Genomic DNA, 24,903 nt, shown 5'->3' with positions numbered 1-24,903 from the left:
TTGTAAACTCTTATGGAGGGGCAGCCGAATCTTTCCATTAGCTATTGTTAAGGCAAGAATCACCTGACTTTGATGAATATTAATTCAGTTGTTTCTCATACAAGTTGTATGGAGCTAAGTGACAAGGATATCTTGGTTGCATATGGAGGAAAACCAGAGATAAGTTCAAGGTCATAAGATAACAGGGATAGTTCTATTGTGAGAATAATTCTATGCAGTGTCTTTGGAGAAAAACCAATTCTTTTAATTTCCACCTGGCAAAAGTTTTCTTCAATCCAGGAGGAAGCTGGAAAAGCTACAGTTTTTCAGGATAAGTTATAAGAACTGTCTTCTTGGCTGGACTGTAGCTAAAGAAAAAAATCTAGATTCCCTGGAAGTCGCTGTTGATGTATCCTTTAAATATTTCCACCCTTTTGCAAAATGACGGTGATGTTCAGATATAAGGAATCCTGACACTGGTTGGTACTGTGGAGATGGCAGTAGCAGAAGGAAACTTGAGCCTATGACTTCATTTATTACTTTCAGTAACTTAGGATCTAGCATAATCAATAGCTATATCATTCTGGAAAAAAATTTCAGGAAGAAATAACATCAAAATATTTGATATGTATGTGTGAGTAAGTACATCTTATTTTGACCCTCTCTAGATAAACACGTGCACAGTGCTCTGATTTTTGTGACTTACAGTCATGAGAACATTTATATCAGACCCTTTGAACTTTTTGGGAGAAGATAAGAATCCAAATATGTTAGATTTTATTCTGTTCTTACAAATTGGGCTTTCAATATACGGAAGCAATTGCTTTAAATGTTAAAAGAATGTAAGTCTGCATGATGAAAAGACATTTTGCACAAGCAAGCATTTTGCTTCTGTGCATCTTCAACATGACAGCACTGTGAACTCTCACTTGATTTCATTGCATTTTTGCCTCCAATTATAACAGAAATATTCCCAAAGATATAGCGCAGGGAAATAAGATCCTATTATGCACTAATTTGAATCTGTCTTTGCTGACTATCAAATCCACTTGTGATTAGAAACACATAGACATTTGTTTGGATGATTCCAGGGGAACTGGTTAAAATATTTGACTGGCTAATATTTTCCTGTATGTAATATTCATGTCTCAATTAGGGTTAAGTGAGATAATTGGAATGCAATGTTTTCCCATAATTAACATTTGCAGAATTTCTAGTAACCTGGTTAAGGTTATAAAGATGTTCATTGTGCAAGAGATGACATTCTGCTTACACTTATACCTACCAGCTGGGGTATGTTTCCATATTACAAAATCCCAGGTCTTGGATGTCCTTGAGTTCATAGCTGCTCCCATACAATTGTGCCATTTGACTCGACTCTACATGCCCTCCATCTGTCCTTTTAAAGGTAAGATCTTTCCTGTCCTCATGTGTAGTCTTTCTAATTCCAAGTAAAAGGGACTCTCTAGAGATTTACTATTGCTCATTTGTATTGCTAAATAAATTTCATTAAAACACTGTGAGTTGTGTAAATAATTTAATGTATTATTTTGTTTCATTCCCACACTTCTGCTTTTCCAAAGAGAAAGCCAAGGCTTAGAGAAGTCTGATGATTTGTTCAGACTGTACAAACAGAACAAAGTAGAGTTAGATTCACACAGGTTTTCTGTCACTAGGGTCAGTCATACTTTTCTTTTTTCCACTGTTTTGTATAAATGTGTTTATATTAGATTTTCTGGGATTATCTATATTTTTGTCTTTATTTGATAATCTTTCTTCCATTAGTGAAATTTCAAACTGTATACAACATTGAAGGTTAGGGGAGGGGTACATGTTCTCCCATCTTCCTGTCAGACTCGGAACCGTATGTTTGCAGAGAGCTCTCCATTCTACCCATGAGAAGACACCAGGAGCATCTGAGCATTTATTTTTGAAATTGGGCCCATGGTCATTAGCCATTATTAGATCAATGCTTGCTTTTTTTTGAGTTGTTCAAACACATTTTAATATCCATCATGAGTTTTGTTCTCCTTAACATCTAAAATCCTACATTAATTGTCTGGGAGTGGTGACATATGCCTGTAATCTCAGCACTTAGGAGGCAGAAGCTGGAGGGCTACAAATTTGAGGTCAGCCTGGGTTATCTAGAAAGACCCTCTATCACCCTCCAAGTATACATAATTCAGAATTTTGATATGTTGGAGCCTTTGAGGCTTGATTAAGGTATGTCTAGCCTAAGTAGTAAGAGCGGGCTCTAAACTCAAAACTCAAGGTAAATATTTTAGTAAGTGAATCTTTTTTGGTAGATTATTGGAAATTCTTGTGGGCTGCAAGAATATATTATGGAGATTTGCCTGTGTATTAATGCTATACTTTGACTGACCAAGGGTCTGTCAAATGGGAAGCCATTTATTATGAGTATTTTGTGTTATACAGCCTTAATATTCAGATGCACCTTGCTATGAATTTGTAATTTCACAGATATTAATATATTAAGAAATAGTAACATTTATTTAAATCACAGTTTTTAGAAAGGAAGTTAAAGTTTAAAAAAGTCAAAGCCATTGAATCTCCCTTTCATAAAATGTACTCTACTAATGTTATAAGTCAGGAACTCAAATTGTACAATCAAGGTCTGAATCCTGTAACTTTCTCCCCATTCTCCTGGCTACCTCTGAACTTCAGCTGTATGAGAACAGGGAGCTTACCCTGGCAGGTTCTGCTTCTCACCACTTGGTAGCCCTGGGGGCACATGCATGAGAACTTCCCTGGTTCATTGACACATTGATATTGACACAGGTAGCTTGAGGTTCTGCATTCATCAATGTCTGTAGAATCAGACAAAAGCACAGACACAGAGTTGAGAAACTTTCCTGCACTAGTTTTATATTACATACTTTTAAATAAGCTAAAGAATGTCAAAGCAATGCAAACTCTGAAATAGAAGAAATTCAAGGCTCTATCTGAAATGCAGGGACCAACTGTGGCATCATGTCAGTTTCCCTCTTTCCCTCTCAGCCTGCAGAAGTTTTCTTACAGCAGTTTTCACTGAGGCTAAGTGGACTAAGTAAATGGGCTCATGACTAAACTCTTCACTTTGGGTTCTGAAGACCTACTTAGGTAGCAGATTTATATTTGCCTATTCAGTAATGGTATGACCTTGCTGCTGAGCTCTCTTGAACTTTAAACTTCAAGTTCCACACCTGTGCAATTTTACAGAGGTGACATCTTGGCATGGTGTGGAGTTCTGAGGAAGAATCTTTTACATTTCAGAATTAGCAACCGCCCTATAGTTTGCTAAGCAGGACAGAGGCATCAGTCTTGAGCTGACTCCTTATGGTTTTAAACAACATTGCATGACTTGAGCCTTCTTTGGTTGGGTTATGACCTATGTGATCCCAAATAAACATGGACAGAATCATGAAGGAGGTATGAGCATCAAATGTTGATGGCATCCCCCTCATGATGCCTTAAGCTCCTAGAATTACCCAGGATGAGCATATTCACTGGACTTTCAAGGTCACCCATTCCACTGACTGACCGTCTTTTTACTCATTAGCAACTGCAACCCAGACTTCTTTAAAAATGTGTTCAAGCCACAAAGTGCGTGGATAAAGCTAGGGGCCAGGTGTCTTGGTTTTTTACCACACCCTCAGCTCTTTGTTAACTTACATGTGCAGATTCTGTCTTGGGAAATTGGCAATGGGGTCTGGGATTCTCAGTTTCTCACAAGCTCCCAGCAGAAGCTGCCACTGGAGCATACTTTGAGAATCAAGACACTCCTAGGCTACACCTTGTGTTCCAGCTATTCAGTGCTTCTCATTTCTTCCAGTAACAGGCTCAAAAGCCATGGTTTTCACTGAACTGCCTTTATAAGATTTCAAGAACAGAATTTGTGGGAGTAAGATTTTTTTTTTATCAGCAGAACAACCAGGCAACAAAATGTCAGTAAGGTTGCCCCTTGCTATAAGATATTTGGCAAACATGTTACCTTCACAGTTGAGCCTGTCACTGCTCAGTTCGTACCCTTGGTTGCACTGACAGATGAATGACCCGAGAATGTTGTAGCATTGCTGAGCACACTGGTTGCTGGCATCACATTCATTTATATCTGCAAGGAAAGGTTTTAAATCTGCATATATCTCTGTGTATCTGTAGCTGGACATTTTTAGGCTCAGCCTTGTTCTTTTGTGCCTGTATCACTTGATGGTAAGTGGTCCCTTGTTGTAGGCGCTCACTGGAGAATATCCATTCAGTTTCACAGTTGTTGGAACAACTTCAAAAGTCTGTCACACACTTTTATTTTAGAAATACCAGAATATGTTTTTTTTTCTAGGAATGACAGTTTGATGTTTGATAAATTTTTCCCCAAAGAATCGAATATTTCCAATAAACATACATTCTAGCACCTATTTTCTTACATTGTTCAGATTCAAAATCCAAATCCATAAATAATTGTTATAAGACACTTGAACTGATATGGTCTCTCAGCATGCAGTGGTAAAGAGTTATCTGGCTATTTATTACTTTTTAAATGGTTCCTGTTAAATTTCTTGACAATTATAGCATAATCCTTTGAGACCCATGCAGAGTTTTGTTATGCTCCAACACAGAGAAAATACCGTGAAAAGGGCATTTTTCCCCTCCTGCACTAGATTCCTCCCACGTTGTGCCAGTCTTACAATCATGTGCCATGTGTGACATTGCACTCTGAAAGGGGAGAAGAGGAAGGGTCACATGCACTGTTAGTGGAAAGTTGATGCACTTGAACTTCCAGTAACCCTTTGGCCTCTTCAGCATTCTGTCACAAACTGTTGACTAACCGAGGTATGCATATTTATTAATCTGTAGCTACATTTAAAATATATATATATATATATATATATATATATATATATATATATATATACCTATACCTATACCTATACATATATGTACACACCCATAGAGGAGAACTAGAACCAAAGTTAAAAATGTTTCCCATTCATATCCTGATGTGTTTTAAGAAACACATTAGCTATTGTTTTTTTCAGCTTTATGACCCTGAGGGAGGCTGATGGAAACCAGTTCACTTGGGAGCACAGAACACCAGAGACAATACATCATACCATGGGGCTTCCTTTTCCTTGAGGCAGAGTTGGTCAGCCAGCCCAGCAGTTCTCACAGGACTTACCCACACAGGTGTAGTTGTTCGCTGCCAGCTGAAACCCAGGGCTGCACTGGCAGTAGAAGGAACCTGGCGTGTTCACGCATCTTTGGTGGCAATATGGAGGCACGGTGCATTCATCTATATCTAAGTAGATGGCACAGACATAGAACCAAATTGTTAACTGGGCACAGTGGTGCATGCCTTTAATCCTAGCACATGGAAGGCAGTGGCAGGTGGGTCTCTGTAAATTTGAGGCTAGCCTGATCTACATAGTGAGTTCCATGACAGCCAGAGCTACATAGTGAAACCCTGTCTTAAAAAAAAAAAAGCAACAAAATCAAACCAAAACAAGCAAGCAAGCAAAAAACCCCAAACCTAAAAACCTAGAACCAAGTTGTTGACTTACTGAATTCTCAGTGGCAATAATGTAGAAAACATATCTCAGGAAGTTATTGTGTTAAAAATAATCTCCTTCCCTCCCTTCCTCAATCTCTCCTTTCACCCTCTCTCTTAAAATTAGCATACATGTACTTTAAAGATACTTTGGCCATCAGCTGAGTAAGACATAATGAACAAAGATCAAGCCGGGCATGGTGGCTCACACCTTTAAGCCCTGCATTCTGGAGGCAGAGGCAGGCAGAACTCACTCTATGAGTTGGAGGCCAGCCTGATCTACAAAGCAAAGTTCTAGAACAGCCAGGGCTGTTACATATAGAAATCCTGTCTTTAAAACAAAACAAAAACAAAACAAAACAAAACAAAACAAAACAAAACAAAACAAAACAAAACAAAAGACCAACCTCACACCCATGTTAGCAATAAATGAATGTACTGAAATGTAAAGAAAGAAAAGAGATTATGATCCTCTCCCTCTCCCTCCCTCTTTCTCTCTCTCCCTCCCCCCCCTCTTTCACACACACATACACACACACACACACACACACACACACACACACACACACACACACACGCAAGGATGTCAGTTTGTGGTGCCAAAAAGCTTAATTAAAGTGAGGAAAATGAAAAAGAATGAAGATCCAGCTTTCAGTTAAGTGAGGAGTTATGGGCTGTGCTCAGCTGGTGACTGTGGCCAAGCCCTTCAAACATTTGTACCTTGGTGTTTGTTCAGAACGTGATAGGAAGGCTTGCCATGTGTATCTTAGGAAGTTTTGTGAGGGTCAAATGAAAGAACATTGTGAAAGGAAAGGACACTACACAAGTGACCTTTTGAGCATGTCCTGACGTTTGGATGAAGTGTTCCAGCCTGTGTGCTTCTTTGATAAATATTTCCAACTATAAAACGCTCAGCGGAGAACTTGCAGAGACAGACCCTCTTAGAAGCATAATAAAATGTCATTACCTCATGCCTACACTTCATGACAACTACAGCGTAGCATGTGTGGTTTAATAGGACAATTTTGCACATACAATACAGCACTATAGAGTGACATTACCTTATGGTAAAAAGAGAATAAAAATGAACAAAATGGTGTTGCTGCTTTACAATAGTGTGTTTTAGTGGCCTGAAGCTAACCTGAGTTTGACTCTGGTCTGGCAATTCCATGTCTTGGCTTCTGAAGCTTCCATTTCTTATTCCATATGGTGGAATGGTTGGAAAGTGTACATGGTACAGGGTAGGCCATGGATCTGGAGCATACCAGGTAATGAAGTGTGAAGTATTATCAGAAATATGCAAAATGTTGTTGATTAATCAGCACACTGAAATAACTAGAGAGCGACATCCACATAGCCTTTGTGTCTGCTTCATGGCACTCAGGGAGGATACCCCTTTCACTATATATGATAGTGTATTGTGCCGCATCTATATCCTTATCCTGCTTAGACTTCCTTGTAGCCTCTGTTGTTGCTTTATATTGAGATATGTGTTTATTTGCTTATGTTATTATAGTTTCTCACTATTATCTGAGTCAAATAAGAGCTGTCTCACTCCTTGAGGTGGAGATGGATGATATTTATCTACTCTCTGCTATATGCTTAATGCTCAAGAGCAAGGACTAGTGTTGTAGGTGCCCAATCACATTATTTGATGAATAGGAACCTTACATTAATTAAGAGCTATTGTTTATAGTGCTTCCTGTAATAGCCAGGTGCCACAGTCGCTAGTCAATACAAATGAATTTTTTTTCTAATAGCTCCTCCAGGGCAATGATTCTGTAAAATTTGTTTGCTTAATCCTATTTCTTAGCATCTAGAGCTGTACCTGGCACACAGTCAGCTCTCAGCTCAATGGTGCCTGTCTCTTCAACTAGTAGACTTTCGTTTTACAGCATTGCACTTGGCAATAAGGTTGCATAATCATATCTGTACGTATATTCGGCATCTGTCTGCATGGAATATAGGCATAAATATGTTACTCCACAGAGTGAAAATCAATAATAAAAAGGTATACAAGGGCCAGAGAGAGCAAGCTTCTTAGTGGCCTGCTCACTGTGGGGTGGGTTAATCCATAACAAGTAAAGAAACTTAAGAGTATATATTTAGCCATGGCAATTGAAAACAGCACAACACTTTTATTATATTTTATTAAGTACCAGACTGCAACAGCTTGGAAATTTCCAGAAAAGGTCTACTTAATCTTAATTGGTAGGAGGAAGAAGTGACTAATTATATTTGGATAGATTATGGCTCCTAGGGGAGGTGACTCTAGGTCGGGATTTGATAGTGGAATAGGGTTTGTAGGTGAGTCTCTCATTTTCTGTAAAGAAATGTGTGTAAATGTGTGTAAATGTGTGGCACAGAACCATAAGCAGTGAGAAGAAGCTGTGGTGCAACTGTCTTTGGGAGGGAGGGTGTGGATGCAATAGAACTGGTGAAGAAACCCCTTTGTTCTACTAAGGAATGTAGAACTACCTTTGTGGGTGAGGGCAATAGCAGCACACACATGATCAGATGTGAGTTCATCTTTCTGCTTTCCCATAAAGCCTGTCTTTCTGTGTTCCTTTGTCTTCAGTTCACCCTGCAGTGGAGTGTATTACTACTGTACTTTTAGGCCCTCAGTGTTTATTTTCCCAACTAACCCAAAGAGCATAGTTTTGGCATCTGTGGAGTTTTCCAGCACTCTTGTTTTGTGTCGTAGCTTCCAGCATTAGAAACCCTGGTCCTTCCTTGAGTCTGGGCACCTATTCCAGCACCTAGGCACAGCCCATGGCAGGCAGAGCCAGCCAGGGTCTACAAGGAGCTGAGTGCTGACATACTCATGTCAACAGCCCACATTCTCAGGTAGAAGTTGCTGGCTGCCTGTCTCTCTGCTCCTAAGAGAAAATCTGGCCTTTCCACTGGTCTGTGGTAAGAGGTCAGGTATGTAAACAGACAGGCAGAAGGAGCCAATCACAGAGGTTCATTGCTTCTCCTGGGCCTCTTGATTGAGTGAGCCAGAGTGCTGTTCTACTTCACTGCATGCCAGCTGGCCTCCTCAAACTGTGTTCCTTCATTCATTCAGAATGTATGCAGATCATCTACTACATGTACCAGGCACTTTGTGGGGACTGTGGCCCCAGCAGTGACACAAGCTGACATGGCCCTAGACCTCCAGGAGGTATCCTCTCCGACTCCCTCGGGTACAGAGCTTCATTTTGCACTTTAAATACCATCAAAGATGGCAATTAAAGAGGCTTTAGACCAGTGGTTCTCAACCCATGGTTCATGACCCCTTTGGGGTTGTATATCAGATATTCTGTGTATCAGATATTTATATTATGATTCATAAGAGTAGCAAAATTACAGTTATGAAGTAGTAATAAAATAATGTTATGGATGGGGGTCATCACAACATGAGGAACTATATTAAAGGGTCACAGTATTAGGAAGACTGAGAACCAGTGATTTAGACTCTGCTAACTCTGTCTGATCCTAGCTAGCCGTATGGCACAAGACCACACATGTGTTAACCACTGCCATCCATGAGCTCCTGAGCTGGAACTAGTGTGATCTCCACAAGACAAATGGACATGGGGAGACACAGAGCACGTAAATAACCACAGACTCGATGGCAGTGGTAGCGGGGGCATTTGACCTTAGCATCTCTCCCATGCACCATGGTCTGCTGTGCAGTGGCACAAGAAGCCTCTGTCACCAGTATGTTAGTGACACAACCCATAATTAAAAATTGAGTTCTTTTGGGAGGCAGAGGCAGGTGGATCTTGGTGAGTTCAAGGCCAGCCTGGGCTACCAAGTGAGCTCCAGGAAAGGTGCAAAGCTACACAGAGAAACCCTGTCTCGAAAAACCAAAAAAAAAAAAAAGAAAAAAAATAGTTCTTAATTGTCTTTATGGTTCCATTCAGACTAGATTTATGCTTTCATTTAGTCTACAGCACTTTAGTATTCAGGATAGGCTCAACCTTAAGGTTCCTCTTGGTAGCTGGAAACTATACAGGTCATCATCAGAAGAGGAAGCAGCTGTTAGGTATCATTCTCCACTACAGTGGGAGGGCTTCGTTTTGATCCTCAAGACAGGAGCGTTCATACTGCACCAGGAACTTACCCACACACTGCTCGCCTCGCTTCTGATACCCCGGGAGACACTGGCATGTGAAGGTGCCACGTAAGTTGATGCACACTTGGTCTACTCTACAGTTGTGGGTCCCTGTGGTGCACTCATCAATATCTGGGAAAGACATGCAATACAGAAAGAATTTCAGTTGTTTGTGAAGATATGGAGGCTCTCTTCATTTGCCATTTCATTTTTCTTAAATTGAATTTTTCTTTATTCTCTAAAAGCATTATAATATGTTATATTGGAGATATTTAAAATAAAAAAATTATTTCAAATGCTTATAAAATAATTTCAGAACTACCAGTGTGTACACTTAAGATTTAAGAAGTCCTAGTAATTCTCATGCCTATCTTAGCCGTTTAGCTGCTTGAGGCTAAAGCTAAAGCCTTACTTTATCTTCTTCCTTTTATCTATCACCTATTGCTTTCCCAGTAGGCATGAATCCTTCCCCAAGGCAGTTTTATGCTTTTATTAGACATGGATGTATCTATGAGAATAAACAACAGCTACTTGGAAGGCTTCGGCAGGAGGATCTCCAATTTATGTCTAGCCTGGGCTACAGAGGAAGTTCAAGGCCAGCCTTGGTAACTTAGACTCTGTCTCAAAACTTAAGTAAAATGAGACTAGAATATAGCTTATTGGCAGAGCACTTTCTTTGTGTGTGGAATGCCTGAGGTTCGATCACCAGTAACATACGCATGTGTATACACTCACATGCAAAAAGAGAGAGAATTAAATTAGATTGTATGATTCCTATTTTTGCTACAAATGCTTTTGAAATGGACAGAATTTCTTAAATCTTACTATTACATATTCTCTGTTGCTGTTTATGGCATTTTTTCTTACATGGTAAAATAACATGTATGCATAAAGTTTTCATTTCAAAGCTCAAAATGAAAAGCATCAACTTGATCATATTCTTCTAGGAGAGATATGTTAGTGTAGGTTAAAATACATGGTTTCCTAAGACATTTTACTTCTGGGGAAAATTGCTACGTGTGTCTTCAGTAGGAAGCAAGTCAGAGTTCTAGAAAAGAGGGGAATTTACTAAAGGAAGGTAACTTAGAGAGTCTGTTCCTGACAAAAGTGTGGTAGGAACTTGTGTGACCATTTACAGCTGCTTGGAGGTGGAATTCATTTTGCCTTGTCTATATCCTTCACAGTCATTCAAAAAATCGCATATCCATTAGGAAGTTAAGTTTAAAAGCGGGGGTGGGGGGGTGGGGGGAAGGGGGTGGGGTGGGGTGGGGGGTGGGAGCATAGTTTTGTTATTCTCTAACATCAGAAGACTAAGCTTTAATAAAATTATCACAAAATGTGTAATTTCTAGATGATCATTTCTACATGGAACCAAGATAGACTTGCTGGGGAGGGGATCATAGATCATCACTGTGGTAGACTCAGGGTGGTGGGCTGAAAATCAATGAAAAGAAATCAGTTTTCAGCAATGAGAATTAACTGTGCCTTCTGCTTTCCATCTAAAGCAGAGCGGCCTTTTGTGTTATTTTGCTTTTGATTTTTCTGTGATTTCAAGGAGAATTGAATTGTTGCACTTAGGCTATGATGCCATAAAGTAAGCCTTCATTTTATAAAGAGGGTCATTCTGAGATAACTTCTCTACTTAGCTGGGTGTGGGAGCAATAAGAGATATTCTGTCCAGAAAAAGAGGGGGAAGAGGATGAGGATATTTCCCGTGATGTATGGCTGCTCATTGAATAAAACCTAGTAAGGCTTTCTTTGACACATAATTCTTGGAACCTGATTTTAAACATTAATGAGTTTTTTGTTGTTGTTCTTGTTGTTCTGAAATACATTAACACTATCACTGTGATGCTATTTTACAATCTCCCACAAAGCAACCTTTCTAGGTGAAAGGCTCGGGAGCAGCGACCCTACTGTGAAGTTATCTGCTCCCTTTCATACACTTGATGAAAACCTTTCTACTGGGGATTCCTTGGAGCTTTATGGCTCACTAATGCAGAAATGACAGCAGAATTCCTATTGTTTTATGTCAGGAACATCTGCCAACATTTGCAGTGATAACAGCCCTGAGAGATAGCATCCTGGTAGATCCAAGCGTGGCAGGTTCCCTCTGTCCATGCTGGCAGGAGATCAAGGACTTGCTGGCTTGGCACTGCTCAGGGAGGGTTTCTTTCTGCGACTACCCTTTGCGAGCCACCTCCACCCCAACACGTTTCTGGTGTCCTGCAAGCTCCTTCGTATTTTCCCATCATTTGTGTGGAAGTGTCTTTGAGAAATAGACTAACATTTCCACTGGGATCAATGTATCATGAAATAAATAGGTTTTAAACATACAAACCTGTAAGGCTCCTTTCTAAGAGTCTGCTCTAGTTAGCTTCTGAAAAGAATTATTTAATAAAAATATTTGGTGAGTTACAGTAATTTAATAAAAGCAAAGCCCCAAGTGCTGCTACTGCCACTCCAACTACATTGTTCTCCTTTCTCTACTCAAAACAAAAAAGCTGCAATAGAACTTACTTTATCTGGTGAGCATTAACTGGTGAATTAAACTTTCCTTTAACCTGGACTTTTACATGGTAAAAGCAGAACCTCTACAGCCAGGAGGCAGCTTCATCTGCATTCCTGTTTGTAGCTGTTCTAACCACAGTGTAGAGTATTTATTCTCCCCAGCCCTCACATTTAGCAGCTTATTTAATGCTGAAGAATATCAACAGACTGAATTTCTGTGGACTGTCTTCAATTATAGTGTCTATTTAAATGCCATAATGCTATTATTTTGAAGACCCTATTATTGCTTATTTATTCACCCACACAAAGTCATGTCAAACCATTAAACATCTCTAAACTCTTTTGTGCGTCTTTTCTACTTGTCTGTTTTCAGAAGGCTGAGTGTGGTATTATGTCTGTATGCCAGAGCAGCACAATCACTGCCTTTACAGGAACCTCTGTTGTTTGTGAGCAGAATTAACTTCCTACATCTGTTAGGGAGGCCATCTGCATGGGCAAAACTCTGCTGTATTTAACAGGAAAATGACTCAGGTCAGCCATGTTTTCCTGAGAATCTAGGAACAAATTCTCTGGGGAAAGGAATTTTTGTTTTTGTTTTTAATTTTCTATCATTTGTCCTTGACAGTTAAGCTCACTCTGCCCCCTCCCCCACCCCTTACTGTAGTGCATGGAATGCAATGGGGTTTTCAGTAAATGTTTACCCAATTAACGGATGAATGAATCATTACCTTGGTATTCAGGCTTTACAGAAAGTAGGACCAGTGCTTTAGACTATGGAAAAAAATTCATAAGGCAGAGTAAAAGGTAGGCCTGAGGAGCACAACAGAATCAACAATTTGCTTCTGCATGGAAACAAAGTCAAGCATTTGAGTTCAGAGGACTCTCAGAGGACATTGCCCAGAGTGAGCAGCAATGGAGGCTTTGCAGAGGATGTGGGTCCTGAGCTGCTGTGTGAACGCAATGAGATACAGGATCTGGCAGTGGAAAGAAGCTGTCTTTTTGAAGGCAGATCCTACCAGAAGGAGACTCAGTGACTTTTCCAAGAATGGCAGGGAGCTGGAGTTAACACAGCTGCAGGGGCTGTGTGTGAGGAGCCCAGTGCTGGGTCCAGCAGAATATGCTCATAAAATGCTTGCTCAAGTCACTAGCAAAATTCACAGACTTCAATGTGGGATTAAAGGTTTGTATTGAACACTGTATCAAACAGCTCTTAAAGAAGCAACCATGGGCTATTGTTAATATTACCAAGGAACAAAACAACAGAACATGCTTCCTAAAACTCCACAACACTTTTAATCATTCTGATATATTGAGAATAACTAAGGGCATTATTTATTGATTCCTTCATTTAAAAGAAAAGTGTCCACATCTCCCTCTTTGTGATTTATACTCTTGTAGGTGTTCTGCTTCTTGACACTGACATCCTTAGTTGCTTTAGATCATCTAGTATAATCTTTGGTGAGCTCTCTAGCAGGCTCCCCAGTCAGTGGCACTGAGAATCTGACATTGTCAGCAGGCTAGCATAGGGATGGTGTCCTTTCACTGGTGTCTGCTAGGCCCCTGTGTAGGCCTTTGTTCTCTGGTTTTGGCTTCTTCTCTGTATTCTGACTCAGAGTTTCCAGATCCCTGACTCATGTTGCTCCCTCTCTCTTATGCAACATTTTAATCTCTGCAATGTTCTTTCCATAATTTGATAACTTACCACGACATGGAGTCACTTCTGTGTGTTTTATGGGCAAGGGTGACATGCATTCTGAGAGCTCAGGAGTACCACTTTGGCTCTCGACTTTGTGTCGCTTTAGTTTAAGAAATGACTCCCAACTACTTTTGAGGAAGGCACTGCAAATTTGCTAGCAGTCAGCACGCTGAAAGGAGGAAGGGGGTTGAAGTGACTGATTCTGTTGCTGCCATGTGATCTAGAGCTGTGGTATCAGTGAACTTTTTCAGTAGGAGGGATTGACTGAGGGTCTTAGGGATTTGGAGAGTTGTTTTTCTTTTTTTTTTGTTTTTTTTTGTTTTTTTCAAAATCATCATAGAAGGTGGGAACTCCTTAACAAGAGCCGAGGGCATTGTTGTTCTACCTCTCTAATGGTGGCTGCTGGTAATTCTAATCCTGGCCATCCATTAATGCTGCTGATTAAAATCTACTTAGAGGAGAGTGTATACTATTTAATATAGCTTTATGTAGACATTTATTAAAATTCTAAAGCAAATTAGCATAAAGCAGATAAACACTTTGCTATATGGAGAGATATTATTAAGCAGTCAGATTTCTGAAGCCTCTGACTTACTCCTGGGAGCCTCAAAAAACAGACGACCCCGTTGTCTAGAGCTAACAGGTAAGGAAGGAGGATGCTAGTTACATGTAGAGTCAGAACTTCCTGGTGTTACAAAAACCCTGAGGTTCAAATCCCAGGCTTCCCTTCTGCTCCTTCTGTGATTTAGTTCTCTACAGGCTTCTCTCCCACAACTGTGGGTAGCAAAGGTTGGCCTGCAGTCATGTATATTTTAATTTTTTTCTCAGGATTAGAGGATTGCTAATCATGTCATATCTGGGTTCTTCCCTGTGTCTTTCTTTGCTTAGAGTTAGATTTCTACGTTTCTATGCTTTCTGTCTCCCTCCCCAGTTTTTAGCCACTTATCAACAATTTTTGTCAAAGACTTTCTAGTTCCCTGTTTGCTTCCTTTCCAGAGCTGGGATCAGATTTATCTGGCGAAATGCCCAGTTCCAGTTGGCTTTTCACCCTTCAGCTAGAATTCACCCAAACTAAGCAGTTCTGGTGGAGAAAAGAGATATTTACTAACAGAGCAGAACTGTCATCATCATGGCCAGCAGCAGATTTATAGTTCTAGATTCTTATCAGTTCTGGCAAAACATAAACAACAATTTGGTGTGCCTTCAGTGATAAATAAAAACATCATCAAAATCAGCTTTCAGCTCTCTTGGTGGTTTAATCTTTGTTTTAGAAGGTGACCAAATCAAGTGTCCTGGAAATCCTTGGCACTGTACCATGCTCTAATACAATCTTGTAATATGTTGTTCCCATGTGAAAAATCATGCCACATGTATCGGGGTTGCTTCTTCAACAATAAGGATGAACGCTTGCTCACCTAGTTTCCCATGGAACAATAGATTTCAAATACAAGCTGATTAGATGGGATTCAGTGTACCATTCATAAATGTGGAAAGAAAACCACCTGGTTCATATGAATGTTTAACCTGTGACTTATCTGTATTATTCACAAAACAGACGTGCCCATAAGTCACAGGCTGAAACAGAACAGCAAGAAAACAAAGGCTCAAGAGCTCATTCTTTAGTGCTCTTCATGCACCGGCAAAGGGCAGCTGATTGCACTCAGCATTAAAGTGACATTTTTTACAGATGAATATTTTGGTATTGGGGTATTTCCAGGCATCTGCGTGAATGTATCACACCCAGATGAACTCTTTCTTTTCTTTCTCAAACATAATAACTCACCAAGTATGTTTGGGGAAGGTGCCCTAGAATAGGAGAAACTATGCCCAGTGACCCAACTACAAACTTGGGGAGTATGACTGTATTTTGAAATATCAGTCTTTACTCTTGGGTGGCTGAGTACTAGGAATGAAAGCCCTTCTGTGTGACAACTCAAGTTTATTCTATAAGGTTGGTTATTATTTTTTCATATCCATTTAAAAATGGATAGTCTTGGGAATAATTATGATCTTACTGACGAAGGGATGTATTTGTATCCAGTTGTGTTTTGCTGGTATCTTGGCACTGGCTGTTTCTTGGACCCCAAATCAAATTCTGGTGACTGATAAGCTGAATGGAGATCAACTCTACTTCCTGAGCCTACTGAGTCCTCCACGAGTAATGTGACTTGAGTTTTGGTCTCCTGCCTGGAGGCCTTACAGCTGGATTACTCAGTCTTCCCATCCCAAAGCAAACACATTCCTGGCTTTTTCCTTTAGGCAAATCATCACACAAGCCCCTGGCTATGGCAATGCCAATTATAACAAGCACGGCTTGGGGACCTCCTAATTATATGCAACCGATTGTATTCTTGTTGTTCATTTGACATTAAGCAGATTTTTATTAAATGGTGGGTGTAACTTGGCATTATTTCTCCAACAAAGTATGTCTTTGTGACTCTTGCTTTTGGAGCACGATACCTTACTGATTATGCTTTCCTTCCCACTTCATTAAATCATATGGTATTTACACACAATGTTTCTTATATATTTTTCTGACTTCCAAATATAACAAAGAGGTAAGATGAAGGTTAGTGATGCTAGACTAAAAAACGTTGCAATAACTTCTTTGTGTTTCTGTTATAGATTCTGAATTCTTCAGAATAAAGAGGAGTAGAAGATGGATATGTGGGTAAACTGAAGTGAATAATGACAATAGAAAACACAATAATTAGTTTTCAGAGGCATAAGATACTTAAAATTAAAATATACAGGAATTCACATGATTTATAAAATGTTAAAATAGATATGTGGAGAATTCTGGGGAGATGCTCAGGGGAGAAAGCTCTTGACAGGAAAAATGTGTGGACCAGAGGATCCCCTAAACCCATATAAAAGTGAGATGTAGCAGTGCACATCTGTCCCCTCAAGGTGACCATGGTGAGTGTGCACATCTGTCCCCTCAGGGTGACCATGGTGAGAGTGCACATCTGTCCCCTCAGTGTGACCATAGGAGAGTGCACATCTGTCCTCTGAGTGTGACCATGGTGAGAGTGCACATCTGTCCTCTGAGTGTGACCATGATGAGAGTGCACATCTGTCCTCTGAGTGTGACCATGGTGAGTGTGCACATCTGTCCCTTCAGGGTGACCATAGGAGAGTGCACATCTGTCTGACATTCACAAGGTAAGCAATAAGAAACTCTCAAAACAAACTGGAAGGTAAGGACTGACAGCTAAAATTTTCCACACTTGGTGGCAGGGGCTCCTGCATTTTCAGATATGAAAATTCATACATATGAGCACAAACACATACAAACATAAATGCATACAAACACATACACACCACATGTATTTAAAATATTTGAAAATGTATGTGGATTCACAGACGGATAAGTGGAGCTTAAATATTTTCACTGTATTTTCAGATCCTCAGTAAAGGTTAAAACTTCTACTTTATATTGGATTTTGATAAGCCAGGATGCATGTTTGAGCAATTCCCAGGGGAAACATAAAGGAATAGTAATAACATGGAACTAGAAATCTGACTGAGGAGAAAAGAGAGTCATAGAACATACTTTGTCAATTTAAAGAGAAGGCAGAGGAAAGGAAGGAGGAGGAGGAGGAGGAGGAGAGGAGGAGGAGGAGGAGGAGGAGGAGGAGGAGGAGGAGACGCAGAAGCAGAAGCAGCAGCAGGAGCAGAAGAAGGAGGAGGAGGAGAAGAAGAAGAGGAAGTTGAAATGTGCAGGAACTGTGAAGGCAGGTGGCAGAATAGTTGTTCTGGGTTTACACATATTAAGGATCGTGAATAGAGTGGACTATATGCTGTCTCTACAAAAACAAATTGAGCAGGTGGATTGTTCAGCAATAAAAAAAATGCTTCCTATGAAAGCAGATGGAAGGAGCTCCATTTCTGGAATCCATGTCAAGGTGCAAGGGGAGAACTGATTTCACAATGTTCACATCATATTTCTCACCTCATACACATTCAGTAATGATAATACCAATAATTTTAAATAATCAGGTAATTAAAGAATATAATAATACTGTTTAAAACAACATAATTTAACTCTAAATGTATGGATGCCAAAGAAAAAGAGATGAAAAAAATACTATACAAATATTAACCAGAAAAACTTTAGCACTGCGATTTTAATATTGGATAAAATTGACTTTAAGGGAAAAATCATTAATGAATAAATCAGAAATAGTACTAACAGCAAAAGTTTTAGGGGATATAGAAACTCTAAATTTAAAAGCATTTAATCACAAATGAAAAAAAGATAAATGTAAGAATAACAAAGCACAATTATGGTAATATTTTAGCACATTTCTCCCAGGAACTGAAAGAATCAACATTATTTAGAAATAAAGACAAAATAAAAATAACATGACTAAAAACGCTGAAAAACGCACACCATTGTATAGAATACATAGTTTTTTTTTATGTACTGAGAGAACATTAAAAGAAAATAGCCATGTGCTGGCCACAGGACAAGTCTAAATAAATTTCAAAGAATTGCAATACAGAGATTATGTTTCCCAGTGAGTGTAGCTCAGTGGCTGAGCATTAACTGTTCTTTATGTTCTCCAACTACAATAGAGATGAAGCAGAAACAGAAACAAAAGGACAATGACAACAGCAATAAAACTAGAAAAGAAAGCTCTGGTTTGGGAAAAGAAGGCAGGCATTTCTAAGCATCCTGTGGCCTAGAGAAGGTAGTAAAAGAGAAAAGGAAGAATACTGCAAGCTGAATGGCATCCAAAGTTGTGGGAACAAATGGCCTACTCCATACTTTCTCCCATTGGTCTTGATTTTTTTCTCTGTGCTCAACCCAGAGGAGCCACAGTGGGCCCAGAGGGGACTTTAGCATCCTGAGAAGCTGTTAGAGACAAGAGGAAAACATCTTAGCCATACCGTTTCCAAAAGGCAGAACTAGAAGAAATGAGAAGGAATCCAAAGAAGCTAGAGTTTAACGTTCAAGAAAAGATGTTACAGTTATTAGATGCCTTAATGTGTGCAGAAGCAATGGGTTTTTCATCTCTGGGAACATGTACGCAGTACACCATGGATCTCAGGCAGGTGGCAGGAATCTGCCTCCTTGTCTGTGTTTGACAAGGACAGTAAGGTGCTACATGTAAATGTGGCAGTGGAAATGACTTTTTAATCTTGTGGGTAGATATCTTTGTACTGTACAATCAACTTTTCCTCTAAGTTAACACACACACACACACAGAGAGAGAGAGAGAGAGAGAGAGAGAGAGAGAGAGAGAGAGAGAGAGAGAGAGAGAGAGAGAGAGAGAGAGAAAACACTACATTTATCCTAATAGTAATGTATAAGAATTCAACCTGATTAACCATATTCTCTCATTTGGCACATCATGTGCACACACATGTGTGTCTTTGTGTAGTTAGAAAGTTAACTTTTGTATTTATCCTGTAACATCTGACAAACTTGATGATAAAATACACCGAGGAACTTTCTTATCTCAAGGGCCTGTTTATTTCCACCTTCTCTTTGAGCAGAAAAGCAGTTCACGTGTCTTTGACTTCTTGCTCTCTTCCCAATACTATAAAGCCCCTTTACTTTTTATCATGCCAAGGCATGAGATTACTCAGTGATCAAAATATGAAATCTGAATGACTATCAACTATCAATTTATATTTCACAAAGAACCATTCAACCATTACCATTCTTAAATTTCCAATAAACTGTGTTGACATAGAGTGTGGGATCCCTCCCATCTTTGTGTCAAAAGGCTATGAATGTTGTGAAAGTTTGAGCAACTCATAACTATCAGTTGGAGGAGTGTAAAGGTGATGTGGAGGAGTGTAAAGGTGATGTGAGACAAGAGAAAATCCTGTTCAATAAAGCTGCTGGCTCTGTGGGAGTTCTGAGTCTGAAGATTTCCGCAAAACAACATATAAACATAAATGGTCTTTGAACTTTTAAATAAACCTTGGGCCTTATATCCTATATTTCCTTGGTGGGAATGGTAACTTTTCCAGTATTATTATTCTCTGAGAACTCTTTCAATTCTGAAATAATGGTTTCTTTGATGAGTTCTTGGGTGCTGTTTTCAAAAGTGTCATTTCCCTGCTCAAATCTCATTTCCATGAAAAACTTGTCCTTGTTTACTTGAGGTTAGGGTCTCAGGTCTCTGTTTCTTCTCCTCCCCTTTTTAATTTTTCATCAAACTTCTCCCTCCATTTACTGGATTGGATCAAAGGAGAGTCTGCAAATGGACTCATCTTTCTGGCTAAGAGGAAAGGAGTTGGGAGTCCCTGATGTTTAAAGGCACTGCTGTGTACCTGAGAGAAGTTCCTTGTTTGCCAGAGTAGTTTCATGCATGCTTAGCAATATAAACTGGAGAAAATCTCATGGGGAGACATGCACTATATGATGTTCCTCAGTTGGAGAGGTACAAAGACAGACAGAGCTGTGCCAGGCACGTGGTAGATGTGGTAAAGGTAGATGCTGAATAATCCAGTCTTCACAGGAATTTCTTGGCATGAGTAAATGCAGATGAAAAAGCCTGTGTGTTTTTGGCTCTCTTACATTACTTTAATGGTTGCTGTGTGTGACACATGTATGGAGTCTATCATATTCCACAACTATGGGAGAAAATAGAACATTTGAGCAATTAATATTGTTAATTTTAAAATTACCTTAGGATTATTTTTCCCTAGGAATGTAATTTTTATTTATGGAAGCTTTTAAATGAAAGCTGTTGGCTTCAGGTACACATGTGGGTAATGTAGATGATGATGAGGCTGCCAGAAAGGTGTATGGATGTCCCCTGTTGGTGACTGTCAGTCACTGAGGAATCAAGCCGTTCTCTCCCTGCTAGTATTTTAAGTCCTGAATTTCATCTCTGAATTTGAGATGGTATCTTTATTACAAATATAACAAAAATGCTTTGTATAACTTATACAATGAACCAAGTTCAAAGGTGCAAAAACCCTGTCTAAAAAGTTTTAGAATTGCAGAATAACTTCTTCCTATGGAGCTCCTTTTCTGAACTATGATTGAGACAGAAGAGTGAGTAAGATCATGGGTATTCTTTTCCTTTGTGTGAGTGTGTATGTGTGCTATATGTGTGTTGCATGTATGTGTACATGTTCATATAGGTGTGTACACCTGTGTATGTAGGTGTGCTTGCCTGTGCCAGAAGTCAATGTTCTATCTCCTTTCTCTCCACCTTATTTTTTGAGACATGGTCTCTCACTGAACCTGGAGCTCCGCTTTTCAGCTAGAGTGGCTGGCCAGAGAGCCCTGGGGATCTCTTCCCCTTCTACAAAGTGTTGGAATACAGTGCTGCTGCTCCTGGCTCTCGTCTGAGTGCTTAGGATCCAAACCCAGATGCCCACACTCCTCCAGTACAAACTCTCTTCACTGTGTTTTCACCCCAGAACAAGGTCACGGTTTTATAATTACAGGCCTCAACTCTAAACACAATTACAGTTTTACTTTGTATCCTAGGAAATTTATTTGACCTTTCCAAGTCTCACTGCCATATCTATCAAGTAGAGATAGTACCAATTGCATAACGTTATTGTGGTGATTAACTGAAATAATACAGTAAAAAACAGTACTGGTTCGTAGTGAGTGCTCAGTAAATTGCATAGTAGGAAAGGCTAAAAGCTGACAGTGGATCAAATTAATATTTCTGCTGGATACAGATTAAAGGAAATAAGAAAACTGCAAACATTATGATTTCAACATAATTTTCTTATTGATCTGCATATAATTAGACACCCTGTCATTTTTTTGCTTATTCATGGTTGAATATGACCTACCATAGCTGAAGCCTGATCAGGAGGATCATCAACACTGCGTGACCTCCCCTGCTTTTGATGTATTCCAGATGAATGGATACAAGTACAGGTAAAGCCAAACTTCCTTATATTTATTTTACATTGAGGAAATTGGAACCTTCAAACAAAAAGGGGTCTGGCAAAATAAAATAGATCTAGCATTTTTTATATTTTATAATGTTTTGTGATGGGAAAGCACTACTTATGTAGTGCCCCTTCATGACAAGGAGGTATTAGTGTTTATAAAGAAGACTTAGCAGACAGTACCAACCAGAGCTCCAATTAGTATTGAAATATAAAAATAAATAGAAGGTACTATTACATAAGTTCTAGCTATTAAAAAGATATGAAAATGGACATTTTAGTGGCAACTTTTATTTAATTATGTTAAGGGCTTTATAGGGACTGTCAAGTCAATGGTGAAATTATAACTCAGAACTAGAGAAGAAATGGAGAATACATCCCAATATCACCAAAATATCTACACATGAAAACAGGACCAGGATCTTGCATTTTTTCCCTAAGGATATAGCTGAGAGTTAAACTGAAATGAATGGGTTAGATTTGCAAGGTATCTGGTTTCTCCAATGAGGAGGCTCAAATCAAAACACAGCTGTGGTCTATAGCGCTTGGACCTGTGTGTCAGTGAAGCAACCCTTTGGCCACAGCAGAGAGGGATGTTTCATTGAGAGCTGCTTTCAGGTTTTGAGATGTTAACAGGTAACAGACAAAGATCATGACATATTAAGAAGTACTTGTTTTGAAAGTTAATTTTCATTTACTTTTGGACGCCAAACATTGTGAGGAGAATCATACATTCATGTATATAATCTCTTGTTCCCATGTTTAAAATGCAGGTAAGAGAACCACAGTGACTTCCTCTGTCATCTTGGATTGGCTCTGCATTTCTTATGTTTAATATTAAAGTTTGCATCATCGTTGAGACCATCACTCTAATTAGAAAGCCCTGCCTGCTGCTCCCTCAGTGAGGGACACAGACATTGGACACCTCTTCTTGGATAGCTGTTTGTAGTTACTTTTACTCTGACCCAGGGCATGTCCCCTGCCATCCTCACCTGCCTAGTGATGCTGGGACTGCCAGGCCCTCACAGATCCCAAACCTGGCTCTGGCTATATACTTGGATGATAATGAAGTTTATACAGTTCTGCACAATTGCTCTGAACCTTCACTGAGACATTATGGATGGTTCCATATACAAAATGGCCTTTCTTGGGCTCCTGTTCACCAGTGCATCTTACACAACCCTCCATACCACCCATGCTACAGTCATGTGTAACACATTCTTGCCACTTGCCTGCCTCTGCTGGTGGGCCATCCTCCAGTTCTCTACCTCACCAGAAGAGATTCCCCTTTGGGGTTAGCACATGTCAACCTTCTTTATAATTCTTGTCCCAGATTCCTTTCACCAACAATATGTCCCATTGTCCAGCTGGCCTTTGGACAGCTGTAGCCATAAACTTTCTTGCTAAGAAAGACAAGCAGCAATCATGAACTATCTGGTGAGACTTGCTGGTTGTCCTCCACATCATTTTTAATTAAAGCCACAGTAAGGATGAAGGGACACTTGGCTCATGGTGCCTTATCTGGCCCAAGCCTCTATACAAGTTTTATTCTCACCAATAAACTCTGGCAATGTCCACTAGGTAACTGCAGCTTTATAACTCAAGGCACATGTAAGTGACTTGTGTAATCAGCAATCGAGCCTTCCATTGGATTTGATGTATACATCCTAATATTTTATAATATAAAGAAGCAAAGCACTTATGGTAAATGATACTTAATGCTTCCATTTTACTTCAGTTTGTCTCTATGATAAGTGATTTCTTTTTGCATAATTAGAGAACATTGTGCCAAGTAATGCATTTATATGGACTTTCTTCCTGGCCTCTGCAAACTCCAAATTTCAGTTTGGTTTTCAAACCAATGTTTCACTCAGTTTTAGAACATATTCTGAAACAGAGCTGACTTCAAATAGTAAAAACTCCTTTAAGAACAGCAGCTGGGGTCCAAGTGGGAAACACCAGCAGTGGTGGGAATGACTTGCCCATTACCAAGGGGCCATAATGCTGCCTTGATCTCCACAGCTGTTCTTGAGCCCTAGTCTCTGCTACGTCACATAAAGAGAAGTTAGACTTACAGATGGACTTGTGCTGCTTTGGGAATGAAATTCGTACCCAATTCTCTACATAGTATGACTACAAATGGAAAATAAGATCACTTCTAAGCATTTAGAATAAATTATGTGATCTTTTTTAATAAATTATAATTCCGAAGTTAATTTAAAAGTTAACACTGTACATTTAAACCTTCTATGAGCCAAGATGATACTGGGCACCTCTCAACTTATACTAAGGTCACTCATCACGTCATGTCTGCCTGTCTTTAGGATAAAACCCAAACTGTTACCATGGCATGTGGGGCTCTCCATGCTTTGACTCCTGTCGATTCACACCCTGTACACTGAGATCACACCAAACAACTTACAGTCTCAGCAGACGTTTCTCACTAGGCCTGGAATTTTTTTTCTCTTCTCCCATTCCCCCATGCGTCTGAAATCAGATCCCTACAACTTTATAAGAACAAAATCTGGTGTCACTTTCCTCAGGAAATCCTAAAAGTGGGGCTTAACAGTTGTAATGCAGTACTAAATTAGCCCGCTCTCACGTGTGGGTGCTTCGTGGGCAGTCCCTATAAGCTCTTATGTTTGTTCTCTTGGTACCTACTGTGCTTTGTCTGTGCTCAGTTCAGGCTTGGCAAATAACCTTGCATTTTGAAGACAGGTTTAAGGATCTAGCAGTGAGATACCTTATCTGTGGTTGGTGGCATTTCACCAACTGTGACAAAGCAAGGTTAAATCCATCTCCTTCATCTTATTCCCAAATCCAATATGAAACATAAAAGCAACCCAGATAACTAACACATCACCTCAGAAGACTCCTATCTCACAGAGGGAAAACTCAAGCATGACCATGACTTACACAGACCAAGCAACAGACCGCTGTTGGCTTTGTAAACTGGTTGTGTATGAGTCTTCGGAGAGCAACTTAGTGAAATAAGATCTAAACTCAGCTAGAGTTTCTTTGGCCTGTTCCACAAACCCTATATTCTTATGAACTCACTCAAATTTATGTTTTATTAGCTCATCAGACCAGCCCTGCCCCTCCTCCTAAACTATACTTCTTTTTCCTGTACAATTTAAAAATTATTATTGTTAATAAAGACAACAACTGGAAGATGTACTTCCTGTAGAGACCAGC

The 24,903-nt window shown here is 39.6% G+C and overlaps 1 protein-coding gene across 2 annotated transcripts in view; it reads right to left on the bottom strand.

The window, feature by feature from the left end:
• Efemp1 (EGF containing fibulin extracellular matrix protein 1) overlaps window positions 1–24,903 on the bottom strand; it is a 64,144-nt gene that overhangs the window by 7,183 nt on the left and 32,058 nt on the right. For both annotated transcript variants that reach the window (XM_006995127.4, XM_015988660.3), the window contains exons 5-8: window positions 9,630–9,752; window positions 5,153–5,272; window positions 3,971–4,090; window positions 2,688–2,807 (exon numbers count right to left, since the gene is read on the bottom strand). In XM_006995127.4, the coding sequence (XP_006995189.1) occupies window positions 2,688–2,807; window positions 3,971–4,090; window positions 5,153–5,272; window positions 9,630–9,752 (483 nt within the window). The remainder of the gene's footprint in view (window positions 1–2,687; window positions 2,808–3,970; window positions 4,091–5,152; window positions 5,273–9,629; window positions 9,753–24,903) is intronic.

The sequence above is a fragment of the Peromyscus maniculatus genome, chromosome 10 (genome assembly GCF_049852395.1).
Source record: "Peromyscus maniculatus bairdii isolate BWxNUB_F1_BW_parent chromosome 10, HU_Pman_BW_mat_3.1, whole genome shotgun sequence".
Taxonomy (NCBI): domain Eukaryota; kingdom Metazoa; phylum Chordata; class Mammalia; order Rodentia; family Cricetidae; genus Peromyscus; species Peromyscus maniculatus.
This window is presented reverse-complemented; position numbering and strand designations above follow the sequence as displayed.